At 45.5% G+C, this 17,216-nt stretch overlaps 1 protein-coding gene across 1 annotated transcript in view; it reads right to left on the reverse strand.

The window, feature by feature from the left end:
- CFAP61 (cilia and flagella associated protein 61) overlaps positions 1-17,216 on the reverse strand; it is a 239,479-nt gene continuing 222,263 nt past the window's right edge. The window contains exons 26-27 of the mRNA XM_059705429.1: positions 7,754-7,844; positions 1-599 (exon numbers count right to left, since the gene is read on the reverse strand). Of these exons, the coding sequence (XP_059561412.1) occupies positions 399-599; positions 7,754-7,844 (292 nt within the window). The 3' untranslated portion in view covers positions 1-398. The remainder of the gene's footprint in view (positions 600-7,753; positions 7,845-17,216) is intronic.

Here is a 17,216-nt window from a genome sequence, read left to right on the forward strand (position 1 = left end):
GGCACACGATTTTCCTTTTTATTGCCTAGGATTATTCCTGGGTAAACGTGAATAACAACATTGGCGGCAGAACGTTTCAGGAAATGAAAGTCATACCCAAGGTAAAAACACGTTTTACACAGTCTGATCTTATTTTATTGCTAAAACAGATTCTTCTGTATGGACATGTCTGGTATTAGCAGAGCAGCTCCCTGGCCTAGGATAGAGGCGCACAGCCGTGCGCCACCTACTGGGACGACAGAAAATGACATGCGTAAGTGCATGCGGGGAAGACAGAACAAAGCCAGGAGACAACGGTGCTTGGCTGTCAAGCCAGGCTTCAGAGAGGCTTCCTACTTATACAGAGCGCTTCTAGGAACTACAGGTGTGGGAACAATAAAGTGGAGACCGTGACCACACTAAATGATGCCTGGCCACGCGTACATGGGCAGGTGGTAGTGGTTATAGTGCAGGTAGTCAAGGATGCTCCTCTCCACCAGCGTCTTGTAGATGCTTTCCTCGAAAACTCTTTTGAGGTATGTCCTGGGCTTCTCAGTCAGGATAATGTCCTCATCTACTACCTGACGGGCTAACTCTTCTATGGAGGGAAGTTCTTCCTCCTGGAAAACACAGTAAGAGGCCAGATACAGAAATTACATGCCCGTAAGCCCCATGACGAGAGCAGTTGCATGAACATGAAGAACATAGTGCTCCGTTCCCCGAGGATGGTCATGGTTTCCTAGCTTTTAAAAAATATTTTCGATTGTGGCCAAATATACACGACAAAATTTACCACTTTACCCATTTTTAAATGTATATTTCAGTGGCATTAAGGACACTCATGTTGTTATGCAACCATCTCCAGAACCTTTTTATCTTCCCAAACTGAAACTCTGTCCCCATTAAACACTAAGTCCCAGTCCCCCCTCCTCCCAGTTCCTGGGAACCACCATCCTACTTTCTGACTCAATGATTTTGACTACTCCAGGGACCTCATAAAAGTGGAATTATATAGTATTTGTTTTTTTGTGATTAATTTACTTCACTTCGCATTACATCCTCAAGGTTCACCAAGCATGGTCATTTTAAGCTCTTGATTTTCAGATAAAAATGATCTGTAATCATGCTTATTTTAAAGGGAGTGATTAAATGGTTTTTTTAAAAAAATAGATTTTTATTGATTTCAGAGAGAGGAAGGGAGAGGGAGAGAGAGATTGAAATATCAATGATGAGAAAGAATCATTGATTGGCTGCCTCCTGCATGGACCCTACTGGGGATGGAGCCCAAGCCTGCAACCCAGGCATGTGTCCTTGACCGGAATCAAACCCCGGACCCTTCAGTCTGCAGGCTGACACTCTATCCATTGAGCCAAACAGGCTAGGGCTGATTAAATGTTTTTTTACATGAAAAACTCCTAGAGGTTTCCTTCACTTGGTTAGATCCTTAAGAAATGGGATTTTTAAACCTTAGAATACATTCTTAGTAAAGCCAAATTTCATTGATATCTCTGATGATAGGGCTCCGGGAGAATAAAGTTATGTGAAGTTGAGAATCATATGCTGTGCATCTCCCTAATATCATAGGAATTTCTCCCCAACATTTTATTCCAAAAATATTCAAACATTACAGCAAGTTGACGGAATTGTACCTGGATTCTATGGCCAACTTTGTACTATATTTGCTTCATCTGTCCATGTATCTATTTATAGGAGGATTGTTATAAAAGGCATTTCACCAAGGTGTGAGCTGAATGCTTTCTGAACACCACAATAATTGAAAATTACCTTAAAGGAAGAGTCACATGGACTTTGATGCTATTATTTATTTGAACTTTCAATAATTCTTTTTATTTTGAACAAAATAGTGGATAACTTGCAGAGTTCTACTGCATCATTAATTTATTAATAGTAAGAACTTATAGATAAAAATATATTCCAACTATAGGGAGGCATAGGGAAATTATCACTTGGTTTTTTAAGTGAGACCCTACTAAATATTAGAGATGCTGAATCATTTGATTGCCCCCAGCAGCTCCCAAGCTTATATGCTGCAATATATATGAGCCTTGTCCCTTCTCCCTTAATTTTTCAGGAGAATTATATCAGGCAAAAGCAATCAACTTACAATTATTGTTATCCCCACAATAATTATTGAAGACTTTGGGCTCTTATATAACGCTGCTCTGATATTGGGGTAAATAGTGTAAAGTCACAAAATAGAACTTTTAAATTACCTAAGACAAACAGCGCTCTCTAGATTGTAAACAGGGTTTTTTGTGCTTTTCACTTGCTTCTTACTAGTATAGTGTGATCTCTCTTAGTGTGACCACCTTCCCTCTCAGTGTGACCACCTCCCTCTCAGTGTGACCACCTCCCTCTCAGTGTGACCACCTCCCTCTCAGTGTGACCACCTTCCCTCTCAGTGTGACCACCTCCCTCTCAGTGTGACCACCTCCCTCTCAGTGTGACCACCTTCCCTCTCAGTGTGACCACCTCCCTCTCAAGGTGACCATCTCCCCTCTCAGAGTGCTCACCTATGACCAACCCACTTCCCAATGCCACATAAAATACCTGATGCTTTGTGTCTGGGTCTTTCATTTAACATAGTGTTTTGATGTTCATCCACTTTGTAGACTGTCTCGGGACTTCATTTCTTTTTACGGCGGAATAATATTACATTCTGTGGATATACCACATTGTTTATCCATTGATCTGTTGATGGCATTTAGGCTGTTTATTCTGATTAGTGCTGCTATGAACATCCATGTATGAGTGCTCATTTGGATTTCTAAATTCTTTGGATGTACATACCTAGGAGTGCAATGACTAGGTCATATAATAATTCCATGTGTAAGTTTTTGAGGAACCATCAAACCATTTTCCACAGCAACTGCACAATTTTATATTCCCATCAGCAATGTGTGAGGGTTCCAATTTTTCTATATTCTTGCTAATACTTGTTATATTATTACTTTTTTGTAGAGCCAGCCTAGTGGGTGTAACATGACATTTCATTGTGGTTCTGCTCTGAATTTTCCTAATGATTGATCATGTTAACATCTTCACATGTAAATGATTTTACTTCTGGACTTTCAATTTTATTTCATTGATCTGTCTATCTACCTTTATGTAAGTACCATCCTGTCTTGAATACTGTTGATTTGTAGTAAGTTTTGAAATTTCATAGAGTACTAGAGGCCCGGTGCATGAAATCTGTGCACTGTGGCGGGGGGGAGATACCTCAGCCTGGCCTGTACCCTCTTGCAGTCTGGGACCCCTTGGGGGATGTCCACCTGCTGGCTTAGGCCCGATCCCCAGGGGGACATCCCCGGCACTCAGACATCTCTCTCATAGTCCATAGTCCGGGGCTCTCGCAGTCTTGGACCCCTCGCTCCTTACTGCCCGCCTGCAGCAGAGGCAGGAAGGCTCCCGCCACCACCGCTGCACTTACCAGCTGTGAGCCAGGCTCACTGCTCCTTAGCGCTGCTGTGGAGGCAGGAGAGGCTCTTTCCACCGCTGCTGTGCTCGCCAGCCAGCCAGCCAGCCAGCCAGCCGTGAGCCCTGAGCCCTGCTTCTGGCTGAGTGGTGCTGTCACAGGGGGAGCGCACTGACCAACAGGAAGCAGCTTCTGCGTTGAGCATCTGCCCCCTGGTGGTCAGTGCATGTCATAGCGACCAGTCGTTCCATCGGTTGTTCCACCATTTGATCGATTTGCATATTAGGGTTGTATTATATAAGATGTCCTTTGATTTTTTTTTTTTTTAACAGCCAAAATTGTTTTGGCTGCTTGGAGTCCCTTGCATTTCCATGTAAGGGTTGGCTTTTCCTTCTACAAAATACATCACTGGGATTTTGATAGGATTGCATTGAAGTGGTGGGTTGTTTTGGATAGTATTGCCATCTTAACAATATTAAGTCTTCAAGTCCATGAACACAGATGTGTTTCCATTTCTTTGGTTTCTTTCAGAAATGCTTTGTTTTCAGTGTGCAAGTCTTGCACCGTCTTGGTTACATTTATTCCCAAGTATTTTATTTTTTTAATTTTTAAAAATCTTTTTATTGATTTCAGAGAGGAAGTGAGAGGGAGAGAGAGAGAGAGAGAAGCATCAGTGATGAGAGAATCATTGATTGGCTGCCTCCTGCATGCCCCACACAGGGGATCCAGCCCGCAATCCAGGCATGTGCCCTTGACCAGAACCGAACCTGGGACCCTTCAGTCCGCAGGCCAGCGTTCTATCCACTGAGCCAAACCAGCTAGGGCAGTATTTTATTATTTTGATGCTATCATAAATTGAACTGTTTTCTCAGTTTCATTTTTGGATTATTCATTGTTAATGTAGACCACTGACTATTGTATGATCTTGTATCCTATAACTTTGCAGAATTTATTTGTTAGCTCTAATGTTATTTTGTGCATTTTATAGGATTTTCTATATAAAAGAGCATGTCGTTGGAGAAGAGAGATAGTTTTCCTTCTTCCTTTCCAATGTGGAAGCCTTTTTTCTTTTCTTTTTTCCTGCCTAATTGCTCTGGCTAGAACTTCCAGTACAATGTTAAACGTGAGGAAAGCAGGCATCCTTGTCTTGTTCCAAATCACAGAGGTGAAGCATTCACTCTTTCATCATCATTGCATATACGCTTTATTAGGTTGGGACAGTTCCCTTCTACTTTTTTTTTTTTTTTAACCGCTTTTACCATGAAAGCACGTTTGATTTAGCCAAATGCTTTTTCTGCATCTATTGAGGTGGCAGCATTTGCCCCCTTCATTCTATTAATGTAGTGTATTACATTGACTAATTTTTATATGTTGAACCACTCTTCCATTTTGGGGGGTAAATCTCACTTGGCGATGGTTTTATGCTGCTGGATTTAGTTTGCTAGCTTTCAGTTGAAGATTTTTGCATTTTAACCCATAGGGAATATTGTTCTGTGGTTTTCTTTTCTTTTGACATCTTTGTCTGGTTTTGGTGTTAATTCTTTAAATATGAAGTCATCTGGTCCTAGGCTTTTCTTTGCTGGGAGGTTTCTGATTACTGATTCAATACTTTCACTTTTTATAGATCTGTTGAGATTTTCTATTTCTTCTTGAATCAGTTTTTGTAGTTTATGTGTTTCTAGGAATTTGTCTATTTCATCTAGGTTTTTAATTGATTGGCATACAGTTGTTCATAGTATTCTCTTATAATCCTTTTACTTCTGCAAAGTCAGTAGCAATGTCTTTCATTTCTTTTAGTAATATGTCCTTTTTCTTAGTCAGTTTGGTTCAAGATTTGTCAATTTTGTTGATTTTTTCAAAGAACCAACTTTTGTTTTCATCAATTTTCTCTGTCACTTAAAAAATTTTCAATTTCACTTATCTCCACTACAATTTTTATTATTTCTTTCCTCTGCTGGGATTGGGTTTTGTTTGGTTTTCTTTTTCTAGTTCCTTAAGATATAAAATTAGGTTATTGACGTGAAAACTTTCTTTTTGAAAAAATGAGTGATTGATTGATTTTAGAGAGAGAGAAACATTGTTTTGTTGTTCCACCTATCTATGTGTTCATTGGTCAATTCTTATATGTACCCCAATCAGGGCATGAACCCGCAACCTTGGCATGTTGGGATGATACTCTAACCAACTGAGCTACCTGGCCAGGGCAAGGTCTTCCTTCCTTCCTTCCTTCCTTCCTTCCTTCCTTCCTTCCTTCCAAATGTAGGTATATATAGCTATGAATTTTCCTCTGAAAGCTGCTTTTGCTGCATCCCATAAATTTTGGTGTGTTGTGTTTTCATTTTCATTAGTCCCTATGTGTTTCTAATATCCCATTAGATTCCTTCTTTGAAATAAAAGAAGTTGCTTAAGAATATGTTGTTTAATTTCCACAAATTTGTGTATTTTTGTTTTCTTTCTGTTTTTGATTCCTAGTTTCATTTCATTGTGGTTAGAGAATATACTTTGTATGATTTAAATCTTTAAAATTTATTGACAATCATTCTGTAGTCTAACATATGGCCTATCCTGGAGAATGATCCGTGTGTACTTAAGAAGAATGTGCATCTTGCTATTGTTGGGTAGAGTGTTCTATATATATGTGTTAAGACTAGTTCTTTTATAGTGCTGTTCAAGTCCTCTATTTCCTCATTGATCTTCTGATTATTCTATGCATTATTAAAAGTGAGATAGTGAAGTTTCCAACTATTATTTTAGAACAATCTCTTCCTCTAATTCTATCAACTTTTGCTTCACATATCTTGGGGTTCTGTTGTTAGGTATATGTATGTTTATAATTGTTATATAGTTCTTAATGAATTTTGAAGGGTAATTTTTACTTCACATTTCACTCCGGTCAATGATTCTTTGGCTTCAGTCGCAGCTAACTGCAATGCCAATGGATTTCCTCTCTATGTCCACAAAAGGATTTGAGATGTCTTATACTGAGCTTCTTTTTAAAATAAATGACATATAGATTTGAGGTGACTTGTAACAGTCATAGATAATCGTCTTTTATTTCTTTCTCCACATGTGGAGAAAGAGGAAAATTGATATGCTAAGCTCTGGGATAGCATAGTTTATGGGACTGAAGCTCTGAATTTCCCTGAGGAAAAGGTAGAAACTGAGATGAAATGGGTTACAGCAACTCAATATTAGAGAAAAGGAATTACTGTTATTCTTTGGGGATGGCTATACTCTCTGTTTCCCCAATATCAGACTCTTAAATGAAATCCCTGCATGTGTGCATGTGACCGGCATTTCCACTGTCAGCCTGTCTCTACCATACCCGTCGCCGCCACTGCTACCGTGGTGGTCGGCACTTACTGACCGCCTTCTTCTGCGCCAAGTTCTTGCACACATCACATCCCCTCCTTTACCCCTTCCTCAGCTCTCCGAGGTGGAACAGCTAGGCCCTGTCCGCCAAGGATCTGAGCTGGAGGCAGGGACCACTGCACGCACCACCTCTTCCTGTGGCCTTTTCCATTTGACAAATACAAATGTGGAAAACAGAACAGTCCCCAGTGGAGGCTTTTCTTTCAGAAGTTTCACTTTCTGGAAATCTAAAAACCCACAAGAATGGTTGGGGAGCCTTTCGTGTGTCTTCCCCAAATGCCCATGGCCACTTCTGACCTCCTGCAAGGGCCCGCTGCCCACGCTGCTCGTTTATAGTAAACTGACCCACAGCAAACGTCTGTTCATTGGTGCGGGCTGACGGTCCTCAGTGAGCGCCACGAAGAGCGGATCACTGGGTTTGACAGTTTGCTCAGAAAGAGGAAGGAAAAGCTTCCCTTTTAAGCTTGACACCTAAAGCCCTGGGCCCTATGCAAAACGTTCCCAGAGAGGCTCAGAGCTGGGGTCTAGAGGAATCTGGCACCGAGGTTTGATGGGTAAGTAATAAAGGAATGGATGTTTCCTATGGGGCAGCCGTGAGCTGCAGATTACATTTTGAGAGGCAGTGGGAATCTGAGGCATCAAAGGGAGGGCCGTCAGCACCAGTCTTACCACCCAGTAGATATAACTCATCTCCAGTTTTCAGCCAACACTGTCAGCTGATGATGAAAATACAATTATTTGTGAAAAGGAAAAAGAAATTTGCCCTTCATAAAAGGATTTAAATAATCCATGTTCCCTGAATATCACCATCCTGTTGACATACACTGTAGTTTATTTACATGAAGTACAGGTAGTTTTAAAAGTAAAACCATAAACTGGGAATGTAGGGAAAAGTCTAAATGATCAACAATGCAAATGGTTTATAATTTGCAAGGAACAACCCACATACCCATTAATCGCTCTTACCTTCTTGGAGGTTAAGATTTGGCGTAACTCTTTCCTGAGATCAATAAAACGATCGTGAAAGAGGGCCATGCACCAGGGCTCCGTGAAGTAGCTAGTGAGGGAAGAGAAGATTCAGTTAGCTGGAAACCCTCTCATTACCACTAATAAAGTATTTACCTGCTTTTTTGCCTTTGCAAATTACAGTCCTGGCCCCACTGCAATCGTTTGCTCATAAAATGCCCCGTGGAACAGCCTGGCCAATCAATTTTTTAAATGGATGTTCCTGATGTAGGGCCAGGTTCCATAATTACATTCAAAGTGGTTTAATTCAGAGCTGGGGCAAGACCCAGTGAAGAATCCTGATTTTATCAGAATTTAAAAGCCTGAAGACTTGTAAAGAACGGTGTCTCCATTATCTGCCCTCATTTGAGAAAAACAGATTGCAGGATTAACTGAACTGCTGCATAAACAAATTAAATTTGGGGAGACAATAACACAAACGTTGCTCATCATTAAGGTTTCTGGATTAATAATGACCAGAAAAACAGGCCACCTCGGTGTTGCAACACGGTCCTCGTACAATTGCCCTGATGCTTAATTGAATCTCTTTCAGGAGAGCAGCTCTCTTCGTGTTTGTATTTGCTAACTTTTCACAGAAAACTGCTTGGATACATGCTTTCTTTCACGGGAACAATATGGCTCTCCGTTATTTACTGATTGCTGAAAATCTGATGCATTCTTGGAATAACCAAGAACATTTGTTGGTGTTCTAAACTCTTGAATGCTCAGTGTCTTGGAATAGGAAACTTCACTGCTTCAGAGTTAGAGACACACTGATTATGCGGGCTTCACTCTTACTGGATGTGTCTGTCATCTTTGTTACTGTTAATGGATGTTATATAGGTGCACAGGGGAAGAAAAAAAATACTGGTGCCTACACGCAGATGGGCACCTTCTGTTTTCCGAGGCTTAAAGTTAATTCTCGGGGAAGCAGCTAATGAGTCCCAGGGCCTACTGAGGTATTAAAAGACAAATCTAATGACAAAAGTCTGTGCTATGAGCAGCATGGATTTAGCTCTATCTGTTATTACCTATCATCCACTCACTTGACCAGAACATGACCCAATTTCATGCTTAATTACCTACTTGGTTGTTCAGATCATATGTTCATCCCACTATTAAGTTTACTAATATTTACTCCTTCCCCATTCTGTGCTCAGAACTGATCTGGGTACTGGGGAAACACAGGGACCAAAACAGACAAACACTCTTTATATTCGAGCCACAAATAGGTAAATATATAAAATGTTAGAGAATGAGAACTGCTTAGGAGAAAGCATAAGTCCAGAAAGGACAGGAGGAGGCCAAAGAAAGGCTACGTCACCTAAGGCGGTGACTTAGTGAGCAAGCACCTGAGGGGAGGGAGAGCGCAAGCCTGGCGAAGATTGCAGGGAAAAGGCTTCGGAGAAAGGGAACAGCAGGTGCAAACGGTGAGCAGAGGCAGGGGTGTGCCCAGACCATGTAGGGAGGTGGGATGGATATAAACAGGGGCGGGGGAGGGTAGGAGATGAGCTCAGGAAGGTGATGGATGGGAAGGGTGCTCCTAGAGGCAGGGGTATAGTCAGAGCTGTTGTGTAATCGCTCCATAGCCATCTAGCTCAGCATTTGCTGCAACAGGCATCCTATATTTGTTCAGGAAATGAATGAATGAATGAACACACATTGCACTGTATATATTCTATATGCCTGGCCTTGATTAGCCTTTCATTGATACAGAATAAAATTGTGCCAAATAAATAGGTGACAAAACTCTGCAAAATACCCCAAATATGAAGGAGGAAACTCAATGGGAACAGCAGGAAAGCTGTGTGTGAAACCAGGGTTTAACGATGGTCTTTCTGAGCCCTGCAGCACGCAAAGGTGTGTCCGGGTGTCAGGAGGGCACCCAGTGGAAATCAGTCGGGGACTGCTCACCTCTGGAGATACTCGAGGCCACTGACCTTTGAATGAAAGCAGTCCAATCGATGGGAGTCCTAGCTACAAGGTTCTGGGCCCCTACAAACCCTGGCCAATGTCCAACACCTAATTCTTGGAGTAAAGACTGGGACAGGGCTGGCTGCCCAGGAGGCATCAGCTCCATGGGGCGATGTTTTGACCCGTCTTAGACGGTAGCTTTTTAGACCAACACATCAATGATAACTAAGTCCAGACAGTAAGCACAGCGTTTCCAGGGCGGCCCCTGCCTCTTAGGCCTAAACAACTTCTAGCGAAGCCTGCGGGAACTGTGGATGTGCCAGTGTTGAAACTATCATAATCCCTAAGTTAGAAACCAAAGGGCCCTTTAAACTTGTTGCTCTCTTTCCTCCATTACTGAGACCCCCCACCTCCCACCCCTGTGGTCCCGTGCACCATCAGGAGTTCCCGCCGCCCCTTGTTTTGGTGGCCACAGCCACATCCTTCTCAGCCGCATATGCTCTGCCTCAGCTTTCCTCACCCAGCCCGGCTCTGCTGCCACAACCAGGTGCTGTTCACGCAGTCTTTCTGCCTATCGCCTTCAGAACTCTCGTCTCTTCATTGTCTTCTCCAAAGGGTTAGTTCTGCGGAAAACCCACTTCCCTCAGGTGTGGGGCGCCGCTACAGTGTTTGGACAGGTTCAGGCCTTGGACTGATGGGAGGGCACAGTCCTCTCACTGCCACGTGCAAGTCCCAGCTTGGAGGGCAGGGCCCTCCCAGCACAACTATAGCCAACAGCTGTAGTTGTGAGCTTGAACCTATGGTCTGAACATGTGGCCCCATGTGCCTGAGTGATGTGGGCTTGATAGAGTTCAGGTGCATGTAGTTGAGTAGGATTGAAACCCACGAGAATGTTGTAAACATCTTGATCACGCCCTTACTTTGCCTCGTGGCATCTGCTATAAAATAAAGGCATGGCTGTGGGCATCGTTGCTGTCTCTCAGAGAAGCAGCGTCCCACCGAGACCCAGCTTTCATTTTCTTGTCTGTCTTTTCTAAGCCTTTCAGCCGCCCCACTCAGGTTCACCCAGCACGGCACACTCAGGGTCACGCTGCTGCCCACCCTGGGCTCTGGCCCACCATCTAGCGCCCACATTTGCACAGCCTCCGTTCACAAAGCCAAAGGCACAAGGCCTTGATCTTGGGGGAAAGGGTTGATGAGGAAGTTGGACGCATTGCCAATTCTTCCTTTTGCTGGCTTTGAAACTCTCCATGGCTTTTTGCACCAGCATCCAGAAGAGAGGACACCTTGGACTTGGCAACCCCTGTTCGCATCACAGAATGTTGAGCGGCTTACACAGGGGCCTAGCAGACCTGAAATTGTGTTTCTCTCGCACACCCGACCCCTGCCTCCCGTGGAAAAGCAGCTTGGTATCCCCGTCCAGAAGGTCACAATTTGTGTAGCCAACTGCTACCCATTTTCCTGGAAATCGCCAGTGGCAGCCATTTTTATATAAAGTAAAAAGAGGTTTTATAGAATTCTACTTGGATTTCACTTTTTTTTGTCTTTCAAGAAAGAAGTCTTGGGTTCCATTAAAACAGGGCATGATAATGAAGTAATACCCTTGAAACCAAACCAACAAGTGGGCTCCTGAAGGCTCCTGTTAGATTTTACTGCAGTTTCAGTGGTGGTCCCCAGAGACATTATCCACAGGGCCGTGAAATGATAGCGCTCCCCCAGCTGGGAGAGCGGGCGCAGGTTCCCAGCCCACCTGGAGGGCAGCTTCTGCACATCTGTCTGCAGCCTCAGACATCCCAGACTGCCCGCGGACCAAGTTAAACCCGGACAAAGTGAAGCAGCTGCTAATTTGTAGGGTGGTTGTTAGATGTAAAGTGTTGTGGGTACAGGTGAAAGGGAATCTTCTGATTAAGAAAAAAAAAATGGTACCAACAACCTACCTAGTGAAGAATCTCACTTGCAAGGTCCTTCTCCAGGTCTTACAGACACTGCTTTTTCGGTAGTAATTTTTTTTAAAAAACATGTTTTTATTGATTTCAGAGTGGAAGGGAGAGGGAGAGAGAGAGAAACATCAATGATGAGAGAGAATCATTGATTGTCTGTCTCCTGCACGCCCCCTACTCGTGATGGAGCCCAAAACCTGGGCATGAGCCCCGACCAGGAATAGAACCAGTAACCTCCTGGTTCATAGGTTGATGCTTAACCACTGAGCCACACCGGCTGGATTTTGGTAGCCGTGTTTAAAGGGCTCACAGGATGACCTCGGGGGTTCCTGTGATGAGGATGCCTTTCCAGGCTGTGGACCACAGTCATTGACCACTCACAGCCCCCAAGTAGCCTGGCTTCTGTCCATGACCCACTTTTATGCTCCCTGGGGCCTGGTTTGCTTCTGGAAAATTAACTTTAAAAAAATAACCAATGTTTCTTTTCAGAGCAGTAGAGAGTTCCCACATACTCCCCCTTTCCCTCAGTTTCCTGACACCTGCATTCGTGCGGCACGTTTTTATAATTCATGAGCCAATATCGATACATTGTTCTTAGCTAAAGCCTGAGGTTTACACTGGTGTTCATTTCCTGGGTTGCACATTCCGTGGATTTGACAAATGCAACAGTTAAAAATCCCCCGTGACTCCCGCCCTCCGGACTCCTGGAAAATTAACATTTTAAGAAATGGACTTTTATTAGAGAAAATGTAGCTGTGTAACAATTCTATAAAATACTTTAATAACCCTATTTCTCTTAGAAAGAGTAGTATTCTCCCTCCCCTCCTCCAAAAAAACCCCCAAAAAACAACCCCACAATGCCTCTCAAACTTGCCGCAGCCCCCAAGACCAACAGCCATGTGACTTGAGGCTTTGGTGTCCTGAGGTGCTGGATTTGGGGGTCAGTTTAGGATGAAAGCGATTTGACTCTGTTTTCTATAATGTTCAGGGGGCCATGACAATTGCAGGCATTACAATTTACTTGCTGAAAATGCATGTGCTGTCGTTACTAAACCAAACACAAGCGTGGGGCTGGGGTGAGGCTTGGTCACTGGGAATTTCAGAACTAGGTCCGCTCTGGACAAGGAGGAAGCTGGCAAACGCTGATCAGAGGAGACCTCTCAGGTGGGCGAGGCATCCCAACCGCAGGGCGGTGAGGACCAGCTCCTTCTAGCACAGCGGTTCTCAACCTGGGGGTCGCGACCCCTTTGGCGGTCGAACGACCCTTTCACAGGGGTCGCCTAAGACCATCCTGCATATCAGATATTTACATGACGATTCATAACAGTAGCAACATGACAGTTATGAAGTAGCAACGAAAATAATTTTATGGTTGGGTCACAACATGAGGAACTGTATTTAAAGGGCCAGAAGGCTGAGAACCACTGTGCTAGCAGGTGCTGAGGTATTTTATTCAACAGAAGGCACATTTGATTCCATCACAAGGTAAAGAAACGGGCCTGCGTTACATCTCTTTCAGGTCTGCGTGGAAAAGACACCCTCCTTGATGGCAAGTGGCACCCGCTGAGCATTTCCTACACCGGCCACTGGGCTACTCGGGACCGAGAATTCTGGAAAGTCATGCCAGCTCCCCTTCCACACTAGCTGTGGTTTGCAGACATCCCTCTTCCTCCCTGGGTCTGGGACGGGAGCGCTCTGGGCTGGGGAGCTGACTCAGGCAGCGTCAGGCACCGTCAGTCCATCTGTAGCTCAGACTTCTCTGCACTCCACATCTGCACCCCAGCTGCTCGCTGCTCCCTTTGCTGCCTCCCACTGTGGAGGGTCTCAGAGTCTCACCCCTCCCATCCCCGCAGCCCAGGGGACCCTTTCCCTGTCTACACCGGCCGCAGTGCCATCGAGGTTCCGGTCTGGCACAAACCTCCTCCTTGAAGCTCGCGCCTGGCCGAGGCATCCTCTCACTCTCTCAGCACCGTTCTCACCGCCCGGGCACGCCTGACCTTGCCGGAAAGTTAGCCTGGTGCACGTCGCGTTCTCTCACACGCTGTGCACTCGGGGCCACGGCACCTGGCACAGGGCTGGTCCCCTTGAGACTGAAGGAGCAGGTGGGGCCCTCGCTCCTGAAGAGACCGCTCTCCCTCCCGTCCATCTCCCTGTGGCCCCAGCTGCAGGGGCCGGGCGCAGGGTGGGTGGGAGGGGTTTCCAGCGCAGGACCCCTGTGGGCTTCCTCCAAACCAGCCTAGGAACAAGGCAGCCTTCATGATTAAAGTGAGAAAAACTTTTTTGAATTTAACCAAACTCATTTTGCAATTGATTACAGTGAGTCGCGTTAGATGACCTCCTTTTGATAGAAGCATGTTAGAAAGAAGTTTTGTTTTAACCCTTTGAGTGCCAACCAATATCCTAGGAACTATGCTAAAATTGCCAAGGCATTTTTGTTGATTTTACAGCAGTTTAGGAAAAAAATTATGAATCGCAAGTAAATGAAGTTACACATTCAAAAACTTAAGGAAACCTTTACTACACTGACATATTTAGCAATATCATCATCGCTAATAAAAGCAGACTTAGAACTGGACGCCATTTCGAAGCTTTGATAGCGCTCCCGGCACTTTTGGCAAAAGACAGGAGGAGCGCGATCGCGCCCCGCCCCCCCCCCCCCCCCCCCCGGCACTCTAGGGGTTAAGAAACGTTTGCGGTCTAGTTTTTTCCCCACCCCCCCAAACGGAATGACTTCTGTGCTTTCGGTTCCATTCCTTCTCTGCAGAAAGAAGAGAGGAGCATCCTTGCCTAGGCTGGGGCAGGTCTGCACGGCTGGCAGCAAGTGCTACGGGTGATCAGCATCAGGGAGGAGCTTTCAGAAATTTTAAATTTCCATCAATATCATAAATTTAAAAAAAAAAACACCACACCTAGAAAACATTCACTTCTTTCCCAGTTAATATTCAAAACGGGAAGACTGACTGCTGCCCCTGAGTAACCACATGGCCCGTCGCCTCGCAAACGTCAGGGGAGCACGTCAGGCGAGAACACAGCAACAACTGTGCAGATGTGGATGTCAGCATCGCAAAAGCCATCTCCGCCCAGCTGTGAGAACACGCTCACCCGGGGTCTCCGGGCTCTCCCTCCCTTCGCCGCCGAAGGCCGGGCAGGTTTACTTGGGAGGACTTCAGTTCTCCACCACTTTAGCAAATAACACACTTTTCTCAAAGCCCCAGGAAATGTCGACTCGTGGAACTGAATTAACCGTTTCCGGTCGATATGGTCTAATCGTTAAGCAATTGATCAGACTTCTCCAGAGCTCATCTTCATGTGCTCATTCGGCCTATTGTATCGACAGCATCACACAGTCCGGGAGGGGGTCCGCCGACTAGCTTGGCCATTGGTCACTCGGATGGCCGAGGAAAACAAATTGACAAGGCACACTGAGAACACTGCATTCGGCGGCCTCAGAAAAGGTACAGTAGGTCCAAGGGAAAAGAACAGTGAGGAAAGGTGTTGCTCTTTCCAATCTTGGTTCTTATCTCTAAGGCCAAGGCCAGCGGGAAAGGGGAGCCGAGGAGGATCGAGGCTGCTCCCCCAGCATCCAAACAGTTCAACTGGAAATCGCTAAACTACTCAACAGTTCGGAACAAGGAGGTGGGTGGTCGGAGAAGGAAAATATCTCTTTCTCCAAGATCTCTGTGTTTTAAACGAAAAGCACGCTAGTGTTTGCTTGGTGTGATACAGCTTAGTGTTTGCTTTTGGGCCCATTAAGTGGATCCCCAGCCGCCACTCACACCTGCACAGAGGTTTGCCTGAGCTGGACACGCCTCTCTGCGTGGCCTGTTCTCCTGGAAGGGCCTGAAGCTGGGCGGCCTGCAGGCTGCCCTTGGAGAATGAGTTTCTCACGGTACCTGCCTTTCTTGTCCTGACAGCGCCTTAAATTCACGGCAGAGGACAGACAGCTCTCCCACGTCACCCGGCTGTAGGCTCTGCTCAGCGGGGACTCTGAGCCTTGTGGAACCCTGGGCTGAGCACGGCTGCCAGGACCTGTCCCTCCCATTTACATTCTGATACACAGAAGGTAGGAAGTGTCAAGCGTCACGGTATGCACTCAAGGGGCCAGGTATGGCCTACAGACGTGTTTGCTTTGGCCTGAGCAACATTTGGAAATTGGATTTCTGGCCTTTCTTTAAAAAATAGATCACATTTGCCAATGCTGGGTCCTCACTGCCATGCGGCAGCCATCAGCTCAACCGATGCCCCCTGCGGTTCATCACTGTCAGCTCCCAGCAGCCTACACGGGGTGTGCCACGCCTGGCTCCGGGGTTAGGGTGAGATAGAGGCAGGCTGGTAAACACGGTTTCTGAGGCCACCTGCCCCACATCCCCTTCTCCCCGCTGGTTCATGTGCTGAGAACACAGATGCTATGTCCTGTGTCCCTTTCTCCTTCCATCCATCCACCCGTCCATTTATCCAGCCCGCCCTCCATCCTAATTGATGCGGCATTTCTCTTTATTTCCAATGCCCACTTCCCTCTGGTTCTGTTCCCTGCTGCCTCAGTCTACCCTCAATGAATACCCTTCCTTCCCCTTTGTGTTTCTCTGACCTAGGCGTCTTCCAGAGCTTCTGACAAAGGGGAAGACCTAGGAGGCCATTCACCGCCATGAAATCGTGTGCCAGACACTCTGCCGAATGGAGGGAACCACAGCGAGGAGGTGGTCCCCGCCCCACACGTGCACACGGGAAGGTAGAAGTGCGAGAGGAGCTTACGCCAGCGCAGCATGGAAGGGCTGGAAGGGAGGCGCTCTGGGAGGGCTGAGGCGCGAGCATCCCTCAGAGCGAGTGGAATGTGGTCCTAAGCTCACCTCTCATGGGCTCGTGTTTGCCAAACTTCAGTCTCCTTGGGAACCCATCCATTTTTGCAAGGACTACGTTGATCTCAAAAATTTCCTTTCAATTAATTTGCTGTGTTGTTGTTGTTTTTAATCGAAATAACTACTCTGTCTTAAGTAATAGTATCTGTGAAATCACAGATTTAATGTGCTTGTTACATTTTTTCTTATTCTTATTGACATTATGCTGTAATTAATGAAGATGTGCGGCTCTACAGCCTAAGGCAGGGGTCCTCAAACTTTTTAAACAGGGGGCCAATTCTCTGTCCCTCAGACCGTTGGAGGGCCTGACTATAGTTTTAAAAAAAAACTATGAACAAATTCCTATGCACACTGCACATATCTTATTTTGAAGTAAGAAAACAAAACGGGAACAAATAGAATATTTGTATTTGCATGTGGCCCGCGGGCCGTAGTTTGAGGGCCCCCGGCCTAAGGCATCTTGAATACCACCTGCGGATGCCCACCACACTCTGGGACCCAGTTTTTCTTTGCCGCTGGAGCCGCTGTGGTATTCATCTGGGGACACAAACCCACAGACATCGTGCAAAGTAGTCTGTGTGCACTATCCCACTTCATCCCAGTTCCAATTCTCTAGAGCGGGACTGGCTGGCTCAATTTACCGATGAGGAAAAAGGTTCAGAAAAGTTAAATGACTTGCCGGAGGTTACATAACTAACGAGGGGCTGAAACGGG

Source organism: Myotis daubentonii, chromosome 8 (assembly GCF_963259705.1).
Source record: "Myotis daubentonii chromosome 8, mMyoDau2.1, whole genome shotgun sequence".
Taxonomy (NCBI): domain Eukaryota; kingdom Metazoa; phylum Chordata; class Mammalia; order Chiroptera; family Vespertilionidae; genus Myotis; species Myotis daubentonii.